Source organism: Phycodurus eques, chromosome 4 (assembly GCF_024500275.1).
Source record: "Phycodurus eques isolate BA_2022a chromosome 4, UOR_Pequ_1.1, whole genome shotgun sequence".
In the NCBI taxonomy this organism is placed as follows: Eukaryota; Metazoa; Chordata; class Actinopteri; order Syngnathiformes; family Syngnathidae; genus Phycodurus; species Phycodurus eques.
Genome location: NC_084528.1, coordinates 25077503 through 25097759, shown reverse-complemented (window position 1 = coordinate 25097759; position 20257 = coordinate 25077503). Strand labels below are relative to the sequence as shown.

Here is a 20257-nt window from a genome sequence, read left to right as displayed (position 1 = left end):
ACAATGACAATAATACTTGTTTATCTCTATTATTATTATCACCATAATTTGAATCCTTATAGTAATTATAGTATTTTCAATCATTTATTATTATGATTATTATCATTATACCGATTTCAATGTGATAATCGATTATCGACAATGATTATTATCATGATGATTATTATACTGTATATCAGAATTAGCAGGATTTAGTTATTTATTTATATATTTGTTTGTTTTGTTTGTATTCTCACGTAGTCAACAACTGACATTACCTTTCAGCATTAGAAGCAGCTCTAGCTTGAAATAAGCTTAATATGTGTACATGTACAGAATGGGAATCATACAACAGCTTATCTGTTTTCCACATTAGGGGGCGAGAGTGGAAATCTTATTGGCTTGTTGTTTGCTTTTTTTGTTCATGTACAGTAGAACATCCAATATGCAACAGCTGAAAACATTGGAGGAGGGAGGGGAAAAAAACACTTAAGCTAGTGGAAAATGTGCTACTTGGAGTACTATTGGGATCCATGTTTTTTTATTATGGAACTAAACTGTAAATCAGTGATGGCCCCGCCCTCCCTGGCACGCACACACACACACGCACACACGCACGCACACAACAAGCGCATATCAGCTTTACCCACAGTCAGTCTGAGTCTGGTTTTACAAGGCGGGATGCCCCCGATAGGACCCCAAGTGACAAGACCGCAACAAGTGGCCTCGGCCCAATGACATTCAGGGTAATTTTTTTAAACATATGTGCAAGTTTTTGTTGTAGGTTTTTGTGTATGTTATGTGCAATTTAACATGTAAAAACATTTCAAAACGATTCATATCTTTGCATTTTTTACAAGATGCATTTATGCATGTAAAGCATGGCATAATATCAGGAAGTAGTGTATACTGAAATGTGAAGCGTATTGTTCAGGCGTGGTTAGTTGGTAGTTTAATCAATTCTGCACATCTTGTGAATGAGTTTGAATTGTGCCCCGCACGGGTTAGGAGGATGGAGGCGTGCAAGTTGAGTGAACTCGTGTGGATCCTCCTCCTGCTGTGGGCTCTACCGCACAGGACAACTGCCCAGAGGCGCAACGGACGCAGGAACAACTACAAGTTGTACGAAGATGGATCAAATGGTAAGGTTAAGAATGGCTGCTTGGTGAGTGAGTGAGTGAGTGAGTGAGTGAATGAGTGAGTGAGTGTGGTGGGTGGATTGTTGTAACAGTTCTGAGGACCAGTGTTCAATCCCCGGCCCCGCCTGTGTGGAGTTTGCATGTTCTCCCCGTCCCTGCGTGGGTTTTCTCCGGGCACTCCGGTTTCCTCCCACATCCCAAAGACATGCAGGGTAGGTTATTTGAATACTCTAAATTGCCCGTAGGTGTGAATGTGAGTGCGAATGGTTGTTTGTTTCTATGTGCCCTGCGATTGGCTGGCAACCAGTTCAGGGTGTACCCCGCCTCCTGCGCGATGATAGCTGGGATAGGCTCCAGCACGCCCGCGTCCCTTGTGAGGATAAGCATGCTCAGAAAATGGATGGATGTTTGGTTGGTTGGTTGGTTGGTTGGTTGGTGAGTGGGCTGGTCGGTTGGAAAGTAAGGTTAATCCGAGACGCAATGATTAGTAAGGAGAAAGTTAGAAAGGCATTAAAGAGGATGAAAAATGGAAAGGCAGTTGGTCCTGATGACATTCCTGTGGAGGTATGGAAGCATCTAGGAGAGGTGGCTGTGGAGTTTTTGTCTGGAGTGGCAGAGAAGTATGTTAGAATAATACAGGACATGTACGAGGGCAGCAGAACAGTGGTGAGGTGTGCTGTAGGTGTGACAGACGAATTTAAGGTGGAGGTGGGAATGCACCTTCCTGTTTGCAGTGGTGATGGATAGGCTAACAAATGAGGTTAGACTGAATCCCCATGGACCATGATGTTTGCAGATGACATTGTGATCTGCAGTGAAAGCAGGGAGCAGGCGGAGGTTAGAAAGATGGAGGCATGCACTGGAAAGCAGAGGAATGAAGATTAGCCGAAGCAAAACAGAATATATGTGCATGAATGAGACGGGTGGTGGGGGAAGAGTGAGGCTACAGGGAGAAGAGATAGCAAGGGTGGATGACTTGAAATACTTGGGGTTGGTTAGTTAGTTAGTTAGTTAGTTAGTTAGTTAGTCGGTCAGCCACCCGGCCGGCCAGTCAGTTAGAAAGTTGGTTAATGAGTGAGTTGGTTGGTTGGTTCGTGAGTGAGTAGGTGGGTGCATTAGGTTAGTCAGTCAGTGGTTGGGTGGTATTGGGAAGGTCAGTTAGTTAGTACAAAAGTGAGGTTAATCCAAGACTCAAAATTGTCTTTGATGGTTCTAGTACAATTAGATTAATCCTGAAATTTCACTCCAAAGCGACATTTTCATTTTATAATTTGTGTGAGTAGAACTTTACAGAAAGTAAAGTTAGGTTGACAAAGGCAAAAGTTTGTCTTTGATGTTGAAGAAAAACATGTTAGGTTGGGATTGTCGTTGATCAGGAATACGGTACATCTTGTGTTGGTATGTTTGCGAAAAGAGTGCTTTGATTTATAAAAAACACAAAGTTGTCTTTGATGTTGACGAAAAAAAAAACATGTCAGGTTGGGATTTGCACAAAAAAAGCACATCAAGATTATCAAAGACAAACATCGATGTTTACTTGTTGGGTTGGGATGTTACCAAAAATATCCGTTGAATTGTTTACAATACACTTTTGTTAGGTTTATCAAAGACACAAAGCTGTCTTTGATGCAGAAAAATGTATGTCAGATGTTGAATCTGATCGTATTTGTGTGCAGCAGCTCGCCCGTGCTCCCTGGAGGTGGCCTTCATCCTGGACAGCTCCGAGAGTGCCAAAATCTTCCTGTTTGAGAAGCAGAAGGCGTTCGTGCTGGGCTTCAGTACACGTCTGTCCATGCTGCAGGTCGCCGGCTGGACGCTGAGCGTGCAAATGGCCGCCCTGCAGTACAGCAGCTCAGTGTCCGTGGAGCAGCGCTTCTCGGCGTGGACGAACCTGGACGCCTTCCACGGCCGAGTCAGCGTCATGAGCTACATCGGCCACGGCACGTACACCACATACGCCATCGGAAACGCCACCGAGCTCCTGGTGAACGAGACCCCGGAGGACGGCGTTCGCGTGGCCGTGTTGATGACGGACGGCGTGGACCACCCGCGGAACCCCGACGTGATAGCGGCCGCCGCCCAGGCCAGGAACCACGGCGTGATAATGTTCACGGTGGGGCTGTCCGACATCGCCCAGCGGGGGGCCAACAGCGCCAAACTGAGGGCCATTGCCAGCGCGCCCGCTCAGCAGTTTGTGCATAGCCTCCAAGACCCCCAGCTAGAACAGAAGCTGCTCAAAGAGATGGTGAGGGCACGCGTTTCTTTCATGTTGACAAAAATTTACATTTGGTTCATCAAGGACAACATTTTGAGCTTTAGCAAAATACATACATTAGGTTAATCAATGACTTGTCTTTGAGCTTTAGGATTCCGTGTAGGTTTGGTTAATCCAAAACTCCACTTGTCTTATTGATGTTTACAAAAACATGTTAAATTCTTCAAATAATTTTCATCAAATTTTCTTTTGAGATTTAGGAAAATGTGTAAATTAAGGTTAATCGAAGACTACACCTGTCTTTGATGTTTACAAAAGCATGTACAGTAGGTTAGGTTCATCGAGGACTCTACTTGTCTTTGATATTTATTGTACGGTGTACATTACGTTCATCAAAGAATACTTGTCTGTGGTTATCGACGCATGGGAGCTGGAGTGTTTTTACTCCACAATCTCCAACTTGCTGCAGTGCTCCGTTTTCACGCTGCCTTCAAGTCTTCTCAAACTGTACTGACCTTCTTGTGTGTTATTTTGCTTCCAGGGCGCAGTAGTATTACAAGAGGTAAGTGTTTTTGTTTTGTGTTCTCATTATTTTATTTCAACTTTAACAGCACGGACAATCATTCTGACTTATTATCTTTTATGATCTTTTTATTAGTGTCCGGAAGCTCAGGTGTGTTTGTGTGAAAGAGGAGAGCCAGGCCCACCAGGAGCTCAGGTGAGCTTTTTACTACACTTTCTGACAGTGGTGGGAAGTAACAAAAGTAACAAATACTTAATTATTGTACATAAGTAGATTTTTCAGGTATCTTTACGTATTTATTTTTCTGACAGTTTTTTGTTTGTTTGTTTGTTTTACTGCGAACACTTGAAAACAGATATCTGTACTGTCTAATCCTTACTTTATCAAAATACACTTGTTTATTTAATTTGCGCGGATGACGACGCAACATTGAAAAAAAAAGATGCAAATTGTGAGAGGGCAAGTCAACCATGATGGGGATTTAGGAGGCATCAAAAACGGGGATATAATCACAGAGAACGCATGTATATTCAGTTTCAACAAAATGGCAGCACTAGCAATACTAAGCTAGCATTAGTACTGTAAACAAGACGTTAGCCACAGCTACTACTTTGGTAGCATGAGTTATTCGTAATGGAGTGTTACTATAACAGTAAATGTTCTTTATACATTTGTTGAATGTTTTTTTTTTTGACTCTCTCTCTACTTCTACATAAGTGTGACACAGTGTGAGTACTTTTTGCCACCTCTGCTTGACGGAACCCCACTGCAGTTATTGCGGGTGATTTTTACCATGAAAATGTCTCAATTCAGGGGCGAAAAGGAGATCCGGGTTTCAGAGGGCCGCCTGGTCCCAAAGGAACCAGGGTAAGGTCACCACAAATGAATATTTAATTGCTTAAAAATCCAATTAATGGATGTTTCTATGTCGGTGTCCCCACTCAAGGGGGAGACCGGCGTGGACGGCCGACCAGGAAGCGACGGCCGTGAGGTAAACCTCGTCTTATCTCGTGGCGTTTATTTGAGGTGAGCCTTTTAAATTGTGAAGGGTTGTCTTGCAGGGACGTTCGGGTTTCAAGGGCAGCAAGGTGGGTGCCCTATTTAGTCCTTATTTAATACATAATAAATTAATTAAAATGCAGATAGTACATGATACATACATTGGGGTTTTTTGGGGGTTTGTTTTTTTTGTTTTGTTTTTTTAGGGGGAGAGAGGAGACTGTGGGCCTCCTGGGGGAAAAGGTGACCCGGTATGTGCCTGACTATTATTTCAAACGAAAGCCCTGAATTAGTGTTCACAATAATCAATCAGGTGTCATCTATTAGGGTTTTCAGGGGCCTCTCGGACCACAAGGACCAAAGGGAAAACAGGTATAATATTTGCAGTTAAATTTTCACAAATCTCATCAAATGATTTTAATTTAATGTAATTAAATTCAATTTACACTGAGTTGTTTATACAGTATATTTTGTGTTACCACACATAAAAAAAATTATACAATAAAGTCATAGTATCACGTGAAAAATGGGAGCATTTCACTGGAATTAAGTTTTAATGAAGTATTACAAAAACAAATCTTAAGTCAGTGAGAATAAAGTCAGAATTTTACAAGAATTAGGTCAGAACTTTTGGGAGAAAAATTGTGTTGAATTTACAACTAAAGTTGTAATGTTAATGTAAATTCTTTTGAAATAATTTTCTAAAAATGTCAGTGCTAGCGGGCAAATGTTTAATTCTATAAGAATGAAGCTGTAAAATTATGGGAAAAGAATTTATTTATCACTCTTTATCATTTTTTAAATAGAAAAAAATACATATTCTGAATTAGTTTTCATACCCTTCGGGCTAGTTTTTTGAAAAAAAGAAAAAAGAAAAAAAAAACTTCTCTCTTAACTTTTTGACTTTATTCTCTTTAGGCTTGTTTTTCGTCGGTATGTTATGATTTGTATTGCTTACAAAATTATGACTCAAGCCTTGTATTTGTATGATTTCTTACCCCCCCCCCCCCCCCCCCAAATAAAAATTAGTTATCGTAACATGACCACTGTTTTCTTCTAACATTCCAACTTTATTCTAGGAACTTTTCGACTGTCATCGCTTTAAGTCTATTTTTTGCCGTCATTCTTTTCATTTTGTTGTAAATTTATGACTTAATCCTCCTGTTTTAATGATTTTTTTAAAAGCACCTTATCGTAATATGACAACTTTATTCCTGTTTATTCTTGTAACTTTTGAGTTTATTGTCATATCTTTAGATCTATTTTTTTGTCAGAATTGTATTTTTTCTTGTAAAATTACAAGTTAATCCTTGTCTCTTAATGATTATTTAAAAATCCTTGTCTCTTAATGATTTTTTTGATTATATCTCTTTTTTTAATCATTTTGACTTTTTGACTCTTTTTTCCACATAATACTGTCATAATTTTCATTGGGTACCCTTTCAACTCGGTGCTCTTATCTTTATGACTGTTTTTTTCCTCATTCTTCTTTGTATTATTATGCTAATATGAACAAAAATGGCAACACATTCTCCCAGCCTTTCTTTTTGCTACAAAACGTCTACATCAAAGCGTACCATATGACACGACTGGAAGCAAAATTTGTCTTTATTCACCTCTGCACTCATGGAATGTGAATATTGGCTTCCGGCTAATCCTCATCCTAAAAGCGGGGAATCCAGGCTCGCAGGATATTTTTCTTGGACATTGTGTGACGAGATTAGCGCAGCGACCTGGACACTCGCTTGTCCGAATAAAATGTGTTTTCTTGTGCGAAGCTATAGAACATGAAAGCCAGGGATTCTGACTTTTATCTACTTTTGTTCTGTTTCTACCAGGGGTTAGAAAATGAACACATATAACTGACATTATTAATTACAGATCATGTCTGTTTGATTCAAATATTAAATGTATTTCACAGGGTGAAATTGGACCACCTGGAGACATTGGCCCCGAGGGACCAACAGGACAAAAAGTAATTTGAAACTTAAAAGAAAAAATCTTTGAACTGAAGAGCCATCAGACAAAATTTGCAGGCATTTAAACCTGGCAAGGCCATAAATTGGCTTGGTAGAACCGCCCAGAATTTTTAGAAAGTCCAGCCCCCAAAGTCAGTCTCACATAGTAACATGACATTTTGTAGGCATGTCTATCATGAGTAGACCCGCAAAAACAGTCTTTAGAAGCTTTGCTGGAAATGCCACAAGAAGTCTGCCACTTTACGGGACATTTGAGCTCAGTTGCGCCCCCAAGATGTTTTTTTTTTCCCCTAACTTGAGCACCACAAGGACTTAACAACATGAAATGTGGTAGGAATGTCTATCATGAGTAGATCAACAGAAAAGTCTCGAGAAGCTATGACTGAAAAGACGCAGGAAGTCTGCCATTTTGGTTTGAAGTGGTTATTTGGGCTCTGTACCACCACCTGAATGTTTTTAAAATTCAGACCCCACAGCCAGTTTCAATTAGCACCATGAAATTTGGTAGGCATGTCCATCATAAGTCGACCCACAAAAAAAAGTGAAGAAGAAAAAGCCATGGCCCAAAAAAAAAACACAAGACGTCTGACATTTTGATTCAAGTCACCCAATTTAGGGTTATTTTGCCTATGTCCAGGCCACGGCTTCTTAAAACCCCCATTGCTTATCGCTAAACTGTTTGTCACAGGAGATCATGAGGAAGTTTCAAAATGACAAGCAAAAAACAGCATCATGATTGCATATTTTGAAAGTTATTTTCCCATAAATGGCCTTTGTTGGTGTCGTTGCATTGTGTGTCACACAATCACACGCATACAGTGTACGACCTTTAACGAACCAGCCCTCAGGCTGACCCGTAACTTTATGGACAAAGATGTCTTTATGGACGGGTGATACGAATTGATTTATAGCACATGGGACAATTTTAGACATGAATTCAGAGAAGATATCACAAAGAAGTATTCACAGTCTTCTCTTTAGCGCTAAATTGCCACAAAAAAAGTTGCAACTATGGACTATTTGGCCAATCATAGTCGGAAGTATGGTTTTGTAATAATTTGTCATTTTCTAATGTGTTGTCATTGATGACAGGGTGACAGAGGACCAAGCGGTAATACTGGACCACCAGGGGACTTTGGGATTGGATTCCCAGGAGCCAAGGTGACTCATTTACCTTAATTTATATATATATATATATATATATATATATATAATATATATATATATATATATATATATACACATATACATACATATACACACACACACACACACACACACACACACATACATAAGAATAATAACATAAAATGTTTTCAGGGGGAAAAAGGCAACCAGGGAAGACCAGGACCAACTGGTCCAGTTGGTATCGGAGAACCAGGACTACCAGTCAGTATCAACACAATGTTAATGTATTAAAATATGTTGTTTTGTATTCAATGTTTGTGGTTTGCCATTAATTATGATGATTGGTGATTGTTTACAAATGTAGTCAGTGATCAGTTAATTGTACAGATTTTAAAAAATCAATAAAAAATTTATCACGTAAGCTCTAGGGATTAATTTTTTTGTGCGTGCCAAAATTAAATAAATATAATAAAGAATTATAATTTAAGAATAAAAGTATTTTATAATATTAATACTTGAAATTTTGATTTGATTTACTTAACTTTGTATTTATTTATTAGTCTTTAGATCTATTTTCTGATAATTTCATTCACTAGTCTTTTTTTTTTTTACTAGTACCAGTATTTTTAATTTATTTACTGGCCTGTTTTTATGAATTTATTGACATTTTGATTCACTTGCCTTCTTATTTATTTAATGGCCACTGTATTTGTTATTTGGACTGTTTACGTTATTTAGTTACCATTGTATTAATTAAATTGCCTTTTTATGATATTTGTGATGTTTGATGGTTTTTTTTTATTTTTAATTCGTTTAATGGCCTTATGTCAATTTAATGACAAGTTGATTCACTTCTTTTTTCATTTATTTAATGGCTTTGTATTTATTCAATGACAATTTTATTTACTTGACTTTTTATTTATTGAATATCTTTTTTTATTATTTAGGAAAATGTTATTTAGCAGTCTTTCTTGACTAGTATTTAAAATTTCTTTAATGGGTTTTTGATTAACTTGTCTTTTTATTTAATGATCATTTATTTTTCGTATTTATTGTCTTTTCATTTTTATTAATTTTTTAAAATGTTCGTATTCTTTCAATGACAATTTTACTTACTTGACTTTTTATTTAATGGTCTTTTCATTTTTTTTTGAGAATTTGATTTACTTGATGTTTTTTTTTAAATGCCCATTCTATTTTATGACAAACATTTTATGACTTTTTTTTCCCACATTTATTTATTTATTTATTTATTTCTACTTCCACTGCAGCATATTGTTTATCAATAATAATTCTATTGTATCCCAGTCAGTACAGTGTGTACTGCGTTCGTAAAATGTTTAATGTTTGTTGCAGGCTTTGTCAGGTAAATACATTTAGTCAAAATTGGAAAAAGAGCAGTGAGGGAAGAAACACTGATTGCAGGCCAAGCACGAAAAGAAAATAGGACACAATGTTTTGTGTTACATGCACACTTCTGCTGTGTGGCCCATAGGAGACAATATAATACATATTTACATTTTCTTACACACTTTACTTACTTACCATTTGCTCCCTTGTTTCAGGGTCCTCTTGGACCACCTGGAACTCAAGGAAACCCGGGATCGCCCGGAGAGGGACAGCCAGGACCCAAGGTGGGACTTGTTGCCATGTAAATAACAGAATACACATCATGTAAAACAAGGATTGTCAAAGTGTGGTACTAGTACCACTGGTGGTATGTGGTTTTCCTCTCTTGGTATGCAAAGGAATCAGATAATTAAAGGCTCAAATTGTGCATAATGTTACAGAGATAAAAAAACATTTTACAACCCCAATTCCAATGAAGTTGGGACGTTGTGTTAAACATAAATGAAAACAGAATACAATGATTTGCAAATCATGTTCAACCTATATTTAATTGAATACACTACAAAGACAAGATATTTCATGTTCAAACTGATAAACTTTATTATTTTTAGCAAAAAATCATTAACTTGGAATTTTATGGCTGGAACACGTTCCAAAAAAGCTGGGACAGGTGGCAAAAAAGTCTGAGAAAGTTGAGGAATGCTCATCAAACACCAGTTTGGAACATCCCACAGGTGAACGGGCTAATTGGGAACAGGTGGGTGCCATGATTGGGTATAAAAGGAGCTTCCCTGAATTGCTCAGTCATTCACAAGCAAAGATGGGGTGAGGTTCACCTCTTTGTGAACAAGTGTGTGAGAAAATAGTCAAACAGTTTTAGGACAATGTTCCTCAACGTACGTAATTTAGGGATTTCATCATCTGCGGTCCATAATATCAAAAGTTTCAGAGAATCTGGAGAAATCACTCCATGTAAGCGGCAAGGCCAAAAACCAACATTGAATGCCCGTGACCTTCGATCCCTTAGGCGGCACTGCATCAAAAACCGACATCAATGTGTAAAGGATATCACCACATGGGCTCAGGAACACTTCAGAAAACCAATGTCAGTAAATACAGTTTGGCGCTACATCCGTAAGTGCAACTTGAAACTCTACTATGCAAAGCAAAAGCCATTTATCAACAACACCCAGAAACACCACCGGCTTCTCTGGGCCTGAGCTCATCTAAGATAGACCGATGGAAAGTGGAAAAGTGCTCTGTGGTCCAACGAGTCCACATTTCAAATTGTTTTTGGAAATTGCGGACGTCGTGTCCTCCGGGCCAAAGAGGAAAAGAACCATCTGGATTGTTAATGGACGCAAAGTTCAAAAGCCAGCATCTGTGATGGTAAGGGGCTGTGTTAGTGCCAATGGCATGGGTAACTTACACATCTACAAAGGCACCATTAATGCTGAAAGGTACATACAGGTTTTGGAAAAACATATGCTGCCATCCAAGCAACGTCTTTTTCATGGACGCCCCTGCTTATTTCAGTAAGACAATGCCAAACCACATTCTGCACGTGTTACAACAGCGTGGTTTCGTACTAAAAGAGTGCGGGTACGAGACTGGCCTGCTTGCAGTGCAGACCTGTCTCCCATTGAAAATGTGTGGCGCATAATGAAGCATAAAATATGACAACAGAGACTCCGGACTGTTGAACATCTGAAGGTGTACATCAAGCAAGAATGGGAAAGAATTCCACCTACAAAGCTTCAACAATTTGTGTCCTCAGTTGCCAAACGTTTATTGAATATTGTTAAAAGAAAAGGTGATGTAACACAGTGGAAAACATGACCCTGTCCCAGCTTTTATGGAACATGATGCAGCCATAAAATTCTAAGTTAATGATTATTTGCTAAAAACAATCAAGTTTATCAGTTTGAACATGAAATATCTTGTCTTTGTAGTGTATTCAATTAAATATAGGTCAAACATGATTTGCAAATCATTGTATTTTGTTTTTATTTATGTTTAACACAACTTCATTGGAATTGGGGTTGTATAATACAGTACAGTGCATTTCTTAAGTACAGTTCGGTTTTAACATTGAAGTACAACAAATGTGCATGTAATCTTTAACCGTTTGGTTTTAAATGTTTTTTGGGGGTAAAAAAAGAATATTGAACTTCCATCCATCCATCCATTTTCTGAGCCGCTTCTCCTCAGTAGGGTCGCGGGCGTGCTGGAGCCTATCCCAGCTGTCATCGGGCAGGAGGCGGGGTACACCCTGAACTGGTTGCCAGCCAATCGCAGGGCACATACAATCAAACAGCCATTCTCACCCACATTCACACTTACGGGCAATTTAGAGCCTCCAATTAATGCATGTTTTTGGGATGTGGGCGGAAACCGGAGTGCCCGGAGAAAACCAACGCAGGCACGGGGAGAACATGCAAACTCCACACAGACGGGGCCGTGGATTGAACCCCGGTCCTCAGAACTGTGAGGCTGATGCTCTAACCAGTCGTCCACCGTGCCGCCAATATTGAACTTTTATATCCAATACATTTTAATTGAAAACGATGGCATATAATACTATTTATTACTGCATCGACATTTTACAGGGGGATCGAGGATTCGAAGGACCCCGGGGGAATCGTGGGCTACCTGGCATCGGGTTCAAAGGCGACAAGGTAAAAAAACAACATCAACAAAATTTTATGCTCTCGTGATACATTGTGTTCCCCGCTATATCGCAGTTCATCGTTCGCTCTCTGCTACATAGCATATTTAGACTAGTAACAGGCACTAATACAAGTATGTTTTAATAAGTATGTTTTAATAAGTATGTTTTAATAAGTGTTTTAATAAGTAAATAAACCTGTTTAAAGCGTGTGGGAGGGGTAAAACTAAAAATAAAATCCTTTTTATATTATTTCTTTGTGTCGTGGATTTTCACCTATTGTGTGTGGGTCTGGAACATATCCCCCCAATGAACTGGGGTTCACTATACTTTTGCATTCATTGAAAATTTTATATTAGGAAAAAAACAAAAACATTCAGCGCTCATTTTTGTTCTCAGGGGAGCCTCGGCCCACCTGGGTTGCCAGGTCCAGTCGGCGCTTCCGGTGTCGGAATCCAAGGAGAAAAGGTATAAAAAAATACTGTAAACCTTGACGTTGCCAACTAACAGCATTTCTTTTCTTTCTTTCAGGGTGATCAAGGCCCGCCTGGACCCGTAGGCCCCAGAGGAGGTCCAGGTGTGGGAATAACGGGACCTAAGGTATAGCAGGTGTAGGCGTTTGTTATCGCTATGATGCTAATGCTAATTCTGATGGACATTTCAGCTGTTTAACATTTTGATTGCATCGTAATTGCTTTCGCATATGTTCGCACATAAATATGCAAATGATGCAGACAGTCCTGTCAATCAAACCAGTCAGACTGGCCGGGTTATTAATTAAATTGTAAAGCAGCATGTGGCTCATTATCCAAAGTTAGTCATACGCAAATATGAACTGTGAATGTCATCACAAGGCGGCTCACTGTTTAGTAGAATTGTGACAGTAGTTACGGCCTTGTATAGTGTTCCCCCTCATGTTTTCCATTCTTTATTCGCAAATTAGCATTTTTGCATATTTTTGAGAGAACATATTGTTTATTTGTTAAAAAAAAATAGATATAAATCAAGCCATATCTAATGTAAAAATCTTGCTAGTTGTGCCTACCATGCATCATCTTGAAGCATTGTAGTGCTGAGGAAACTATGTTGAAGTAAGGGCAGGAGCTTCATTTTGTCAGGCTTGTCTAATTCAATTCAATTCAAATTCGATTATGAACCTTTTTAGAAGCGTCAATTACTCGCAGATTTTCGCTATTCGTGGCAAAGAAAACAAATGCAAGAAATTGTTTTCCAGTGTTTGGAACATTAATAAAGGTAAAAAAAATTATTTTAGAAGGCATAATACATATTTTTAGTCGTGGAAAAAAGCAATAACAAAAATGTTTTGTGTGAAAATGCAGGGAAATCAGGGATTCTCTGGAGTACCGGGACCACCCGGTGAGAGAGGTGTGGGAGTGCCAGGTCCAAAAGTAAATATAAACAACGTTCACCTCTAAATGTCATCAATAATGTTAAAAAGATCAAGAAAAATTTTGCATTTAACCACCACTAACATTGAGTTTATTCCTCAGGGAGACGTGGGAGCCGAGGGCCTACCAGGCATACCAGGTCAGCCGGGAGAGGACGGGACCCCTGGGCAAAAGGTACCACCAATGACCCTGTTCATACGGCAATATAGTAACATTTTATACAAAAACAAAAAAAAGTAATGTGTTGTCATTTTTCAATGTCAGGGTGACATCGGGTTTCCGGGGCCCAGGGGACCAGATGGCAGTCCTGGTAAAGGGGCCCCTGGAGAGAAGGTGAAGCTTCTTACGAAGAAGTCTTCTTTTATAGATCTTTTCACCATGATGTCACGTACTTCCAGGTGGCTAAACCTCAGATGGCACCTCTAGTAAACAAACGCTACTATGTCATATGACCAGGGCAGAGCGATTGAGTAAACAGGAAAAATGGCTTCAATTGTGTTTTTAGCCTTTTTAGTTTGAATGTGTCTATAAAATCATTACTTGGGTTATCGTTGTATGAAATTTACATATTTACATATATATCTTAATCATTAAAGTGGGGAAACTATACAAAAAAAATAAAAAAGAATTTTAAAACGGAGCCAATACTTTTTCATGGCACTGTAGTTAGCATGATCATTGCGGGATTGGCTAATTAATTGACTTTTCTCTTCCCTGGATTAATGGCACAAATGTTCACATTCAGTCAAACTTAACTCGCCGTGATGATGTAACTGATGCAGTATTTTTTTACAATGGAAACTGCTGTTTGTTATCCTGGGCCTAGACATTCATCGAAACTTATTTGTTTTACATCTGGGCAAACACTAGCTAGCATTAGCACTACCTAAACTAGAGCTGATGTTAGCTAGCAGGCTAGCCATTATGTTTTGGTAAATTTCTCAAAAAAACGACAACCCAACCAAACTTTTATTTATACTTGTTGGAAAAGGCCTTCCAAAAATTTTATAGGTTAGGTTCCCAGTCTGTCCCTTTAAAAGTGGCTACCCCAACTCAAGGTTACGAAATACACTACATTTATCAAACGACACAGAAGGGTTTATTTACTAGTGGTGCCATTGTAGAATGCACCTGGAAGTACGTTTGACGGCATGATGAAAAGGTCTATATAAAGTGATTTTTATGATCATTGTTTGTAGTCATATCAACAAAGTTCACATGGTTTTTCGCCAGGGAGCCAGAGGGGACCGAGGTACCAGGGGCCAGCCAGGCGCTGTTGGTCCCGTGGGGCCAGCAGGGGCAAAGGTAAGGACTTTCAAAGCAGTCATCATGGGTACTTTCAGTATGGACTCTGACTTCCAGAGTTTTTTTATTTTTGTATTTAGGGGGATCCAGGATTTATCGGGTCACCTGGTGCACCTGGACAACCAGGGAGGGGGTTACCGGGTGCCAAGGTAAGACCGCAGGACACCCAAGTAAAGTAGTACCTTGACTTATGAGGTTAATTCATTCTGGTACCAAGCTTGTTACTCACCTGTATCCCAAATCAACTTTACCCATTGAATACCCCCCCTCCCCTCGTTCAGGGAGATCCAGGCCCACAAGGTCTCGCTGGAGCTGTAGGCGAGCCAGGGCATGGTATCACTGGACCCAAGGTAAGATACTAGATGAGATACTTAACGCCATCGTGAGCCACAGAGCTGACACTGTGGTTTGTTTTGAAGGGTGACAGAGGCCCACCGGGGTCTTCTGGGTTACCTGGGGGTAAAGGTGAAGGCTTTCCAGGCCCTCCGGTGAGTATCAAAGTCCGACATTGGAATCGAGTCTTTGCACGACCTCATGATGCCTAACTCTTGGCCTAAAGGGTCCTCCGGGACGTCTTGGCTTGACGGGAGAGACTGGAGCAGATGGTGTAGGCCTACCTGGAGCAAAGGTAAATGTGAAGTATAGTGAAAAATGGTAACAAGAAGATCACTTTATCTTGTTTAATCCAGGGAGAAAGAGGCCTACCTGGACCTTCTGGAGCTGCAGGACCACCAGGAATTGTACTCCAAGGGCGAAAGGTAGTCAGTGCCAGAATATTTTTTGTACGCTTGAGTCTGGAGGTGGGAGTAACTCACCCAAGTTGAGTCATTACTTGGGTGAAGCAAGTCATAAGTCAAATCAAACACTCTTGCTCAGTCACATATATCTGAGTGATCGGAGAATACTGACTTGTTTTTACAAAAAGTATGCACTTGTTTGTTTTCCATCCATCCATTTTCTGTACCGCTTATCCGCACTAGGGTCTCGGGAGTGCTGGAGCCTATCCCAGCTATCTTCGGGCGAGAGGCAGAGTACACCCTGAACTGGTTGCCAGCCAATCGCAGGGCACACAAACAAACAACCATTCACACTCACATTCACACCTATGGACAATATAGAGTCCTCAGTCAACCTACCATGCATGTTTTTGGGATGTGGGAGGAAACCAGAGTACAAGGAGAAAACCCACACAGGCACGGGGAGAACATGCAAACTCCACGCAGGCGAGGCCCGGGATTTGAACCCCCGGTCCTCAGAACTCTGAGGCAGATGTGCTAACCAGTCGGTCACCGTGCTGCCACTTGTTTGCTTTCTGCTGGTGAAATTTAATTGGATGTGTAATTAACCTGGTTAATGGAGAATTAAGTTGCACAGTATGCAATATGCATGACAGCCACCCTTACAAATGTAGTTATGGTGAAAAATGCGAACTATCTGCATTCTTCCTTTGTCCTCTTTAATTCAGTAGTACATTCGAGTGGCTCATTTAGAGCCACAGAGTCTTGTTTGCAGTGAAAAAAATTACAATTGTAATCTTTGTTAATAGAGTACAGGTTAGTTTCATATGTGTGGTGACCATGTTTAAAAACCTGTATGTAATTTTACATTACAAAAATGAAACGTAAACCAATGAGCTGCGTTATAAAAATCATCTCACGAATCATCTCATGAATACCAGGTCAAAGTCCAGGGGGTCGATCCTAAAAGTGAGTGAGACTCGGGTCAAGTCATGTGACTCGAGTCCCCACCTTTGCACGAATTATCTGAAACCTGAATCTTTGCTTTATCCCTGCAGGGTTCCATTGGCGTGATCGGACCTCCGGGTCCACAGGGTCCCCCAGGAGAGGGCATCCAAGGACAAAAGGTACAACTGGAAACCGCTGACTCCACTTTTTGTCCAATCATTGCCAAAGTGTAAACATCATGACCTCTTTCCAGGGGGAGTCTGGATTTCAGGGGATCCCCGGCCCAAGGGGACCTGCTGGAGTCGGACTACCGGGTGATAAGGTAGCGCTGTCCTGCGGACACATTCAAGTTACCTTCTGTTTGCGGATTTGTGGTGAAAGACTGACAAGATAGATGCTACATTCCTCTTGCAGGGTGACCGAGGATTTGCTGGTGAGAAAGGGAAAAAGGGAGATAGAGGGACGGCTGGAGAACCAGGAGTTACCGGACCTTTGGTATCTGATTTTGTTGTTAGACCAGTTATGATTGGATGGTTATTGAGGCAACATATTTAATTGTTTTCTTTGGGAGCTATTCTGAAGATGAGAATGGAAGGTTTTGCCTCTCAGAACCAGCAGATCCCGGCCTGGGATGTACCATATCGTTACAGTGGGTCTAATAGGCTTGCCCCCAAGGTCTCCTCCCGGTTGCCCAGTACACCTCACCAAGGAGGGCAAATTTCCTTTGCCAAACAATGTATGCTAACATACACTCTTTTTAAATTACAGGGTAGAGTCGGACAAAAAGGAGAACCTGGACTTACGGTAAGTCCAAATCCTCAAACTTTCCTGCCATGCGCTGACAAAAACTCATATTTTCCCCTTTTGCAGAGGGAAGAAATCATCAAAATTGTGCGATCCATCTGCAGTAAGTAAAAAATGTTGTGAAGCAGTTCCTCCGTTTGCCTGGCTTGTATTTACCCTAAAGCCTTCCGTCCCAGATTGCGGGGTGACGTGCCGCCAGAGCCCCCTGGAGTTAGTCTTCGTCATCGACAGCTCAGAAAGTGTGGGACCCGACAACTTTGAAGTGGTCAAGGACTTCGTGAGCGCCTTGGTGGACCGGGCGTCGGTTGGCCAGGACACCACCCGGGTGGGCTTGGTGCTCTACAGTCACATCAATGTAGTTGTGGTCAGCCTCAGCCAGGATGCATCGCGAGACCAGGTGAAGGCGGCGGTGCGCTCCATGACCTACCTGGGCGAGGGCACCTTCACGGGCAGTGCGGTCCACCAGGCCAGCAGGTTGTTCCGGGCGGCCCGGCGGGGTGTCAGGAAGGTGGCCGTGGTCATTACTGACGGACAGGCCGATAAGAGGGATTCGGTCAGTCTGGAGAGTGCAGTGAGGGAGACCCGGGCGGCTGAGATCGAGATGTTCGTGATCGGGGTTGTGAACACCAGCGATCCACTTTTTGGAGAGTTCAAGAAGGAGCTGGATGTCATGGCCTCGGAACCCGACGCAGACCACGTGTACCTCATCAACGACTTCAAAACGCTGCCAGGTGATTGTGGTGTTATTTGTGGTTGAAGGTTGTTGCTTGGCAGCACGGTTGAACGTGGTTAACATGTCCGTCTCAAAGTTCTGAGGTTCAGGGTTAGAATTTTCTCACCAGACTAAACTGCTCATTTAGCTTCCACCTCTCTAGCTCTTATCAATGATTTTTCCACCATTTCTCTCCATTTCAGCCCTGGAGCACAAACTCCTGAGCAACATTTGCGAGGACAGCAGTAGCGTTCTTTTCAGCTCGCTCCCGAATGGCAGACTTCCTCTGGGACGCCCCGAGGGCGCAGGTAGTGACGTCCGGCAGCCTCCCTGGACCAGAACCAACATGGACACGCCCACATTCATGGGAGACTTCCGCCGGGTTCAGATGACGGTGAGGACAACTATTGGACCCTATTTCCACCGCATCAACGCAATAATGAGCTACCGGTACTTTATATTACTGGTACTAGAATTTTAGCTTTTATAGCGAGTCACCAAAATTTACCACCATACTCCGCTCACATGCAATGATGAGAACTAAAAATTGTTTTTTTAAATCTAATGTAATCCATATGTATAGTATATATCCTTCATATTTGGTAGCAATTGGACAACATCTCTAGGATGAGTTTGTCTTTGAAGGACCCCTGGAAGTGGTCCTGCAAGCCAAAATGGCTTCGTGAGAATCTTTAGGCACGGCTTCTAGAGACTTTTTTCTGGGTCTACTCATGATAGACATACCTGTCAAATTTCATGTTTCGTCAAAAGAGCTTCGGGGGCTGAATTTTTGAAACAATTCCAGGGGGCGCTATCCTTGATTTTGTCGTCGTCATCGTGGTTAGCTTTTGGTATGCTAAGTTAGCTTAGCATCGTTTGAATGTAAATATGTTTTCTCTTGGACAGCCCCGTCCACGAGAATCTCATCCCGATAGACAAGCGACCACTCCGAGACCGAAAGTGGACGACCGGAGCTCGTCGGAAACGCAGAGGCTTCCGTTCTTTGAGAGAACGCTTTTGAGACCGGACGGCAAGACCCCCACCCGACACTCGGCCAGGACGGGAGTCAACGGGCCCACTGCTCCCACCGTCAAGACGCCGCTTTCAGCGCCACAGGTCACCCCCGGTAAGTAATAGAGGTTTTACACTTTTATTGAAAATAAAATACAAACTTTCATAAAATTATGAATTTCTCGATAACATACAATTTCGTAACACTATGACTTTGCTGTCATAGAATTATGCTTTTTTTTTTTCAACTTCTACTTTTTCCTCAAATTTCAGAATTCATGGCTTAGATTTATTTTCTTATATTATTACGCCTTTTTTCCCTCCGATATTTATGAATGTATTGCTCATTTAATGACACACACAAAGTAAGTAAGTCATTTTGTTGAAGTGTGTGTCGAGTGAAGGTGTTTTGTCCAAACAGAGCTGTGCAACGCGCCATTGGACCCTGGCCCGTGCCGAGACTATGTGGTGCGCTGGTACTACGACTCCGAGGCCAACGCATGCGCTCAGTTCTGGTTCGGAGGTTGCCGCGGTAATGCCAACCAGTTTGACAGCGAGAAGAGATGCAAACAAACCTGCGTCCGGGTCTAACCTCAACGTAATACAGACTCTATATGTCATCACCACCATCATCATCATTAGAATGACAATAATAATCTTCATTGTAAAGGTGCTTTTGTGTATAAAAAGCATGACGTAAATAACATTTGAATTATTACCAAAGAGGAGAAAAGTTATGTCTGTGATGTTACTTAACGTACTTGAATACTTTTAAACACTTAACTTTTTATACGTTATATTTTTGTAATGTTTCTTTAAATCTGTGTAATGCCATAAATAAAACTTATTTTTGAATCACTGTTGTCACAGTGTGATAAAAAAAAGTAAATAATAATTACTGGTATACTTTTTTTAATTAATAAATAAGGTGGGTGAAGGATTCCAGCTTATGATTGACATTTTAAATAATCTATAGCCTAAAGAGAATTTACATTCACATTGATGATATTTATTTTATTATGGCATTATATCCAATTAAATGATAAATTAACCCTCTTATTAATCATTAATAAGAGATAATATATTGTCAATTTTAATTCAAACATTTAACTATAGTAAATTCATGATGGACAATTTTTATTTTATTTTTTTTAAATGATAGTCACTATGGCACCAAACACTGTGTACAAGGGAAGAATAATTCTTTTAAACTTCTATACACACACGCGCATACACATAAAATCTAACGTTAGAATATAAATGTAAGTCACTGGAATGGAAAATCCATTAATTATATTTATTTTAAAATATCAAATAAATTAAGTGGTTGACAGGCATTCAATTAATTTTT

At 40.6% G+C, this 20257-nt stretch overlaps 1 protein-coding gene across 3 annotated transcripts; it reads left to right on the top strand.

The window, feature by feature from the left end:
• The first annotated feature begins 640 nt into the window (after positions 1 to 640).
• On the top strand, positions 641 to 19735 carry col28a1b (collagen, type XXVIII, alpha 1b). Of its 3 annotated transcripts, none has more exons than XM_061674787.1 (35): positions 641 to 725; positions 988 to 1121; positions 2798 to 3363; positions 3875 to 3895; positions 3992 to 4051; positions 4670 to 4723; positions 4803 to 4847; positions 4918 to 4944; positions 5062 to 5106; positions 5183 to 5227; positions 6777 to 6830; positions 7927 to 7995; positions 8155 to 8223; positions 9528 to 9596; positions 11922 to 11990; positions 12380 to 12448; positions 12512 to 12580; positions 13321 to 13389; positions 13492 to 13563; positions 13654 to 13722; positions 14623 to 14694; positions 14775 to 14843; positions 14976 to 15044; positions 15114 to 15182; positions 15254 to 15322; positions 15384 to 15452; positions 16490 to 16558; positions 16633 to 16701; positions 16794 to 16874; positions 17148 to 17183; positions 17250 to 17286; positions 17360 to 17914; positions 18099 to 18289; positions 18802 to 19021; positions 19328 to 19735. In XM_061674787.1, the coding sequence occupies exons 2-35, from the start codon at positions 992 to 994 to the stop codon at positions 19495 to 19497; spliced, it is 3516 nt and encodes a 1171-aa protein (XP_061530771.1). In that variant the 5' UTR covers positions 641 to 725; positions 988 to 991; the 3' UTR covers positions 19498 to 19735. The 3 variants fall into 3 exon arrangements, with proteins under 3 accessions (XP_061530771.1, XP_061530769.1, XP_061530772.1); XM_061674785.1 differs by having other exon boundaries at positions 2795 to 3363; XM_061674788.1 differs by lacking the exons at positions 641 to 725; positions 988 to 1121 and adding an exon at positions 1531 to 1682 and having other exon boundaries at positions 2795 to 3363.
• The last annotated feature ends 522 nt before the right edge of the window (positions 19736 to 20257 follow it).

Bases quoted from the DNA above. Each gene is read 5' to 3' on its own strand.
- col28a1b (XM_061674785.1), top strand. From the start codon at position 992: ATGGAGGCGTGCAAGTTGAGTGAACTCGTGTGGATCCTCCTCCTGCTG. The intron at 17,184-17,249 runs GTAAGTCCAAAT...CCCCTTTTGCAG, and splicing joins AAGGAGAACCTGGACTTACG to AGGGAAGAAATCATCAAAAT. The intron at 17,287-17,359 runs GTAAGTAAAAAA...CTTCCGTCCCAG, and splicing joins AATTGTGCGATCCATCTGCA to ATTGCGGGGTGACGTGCCGC.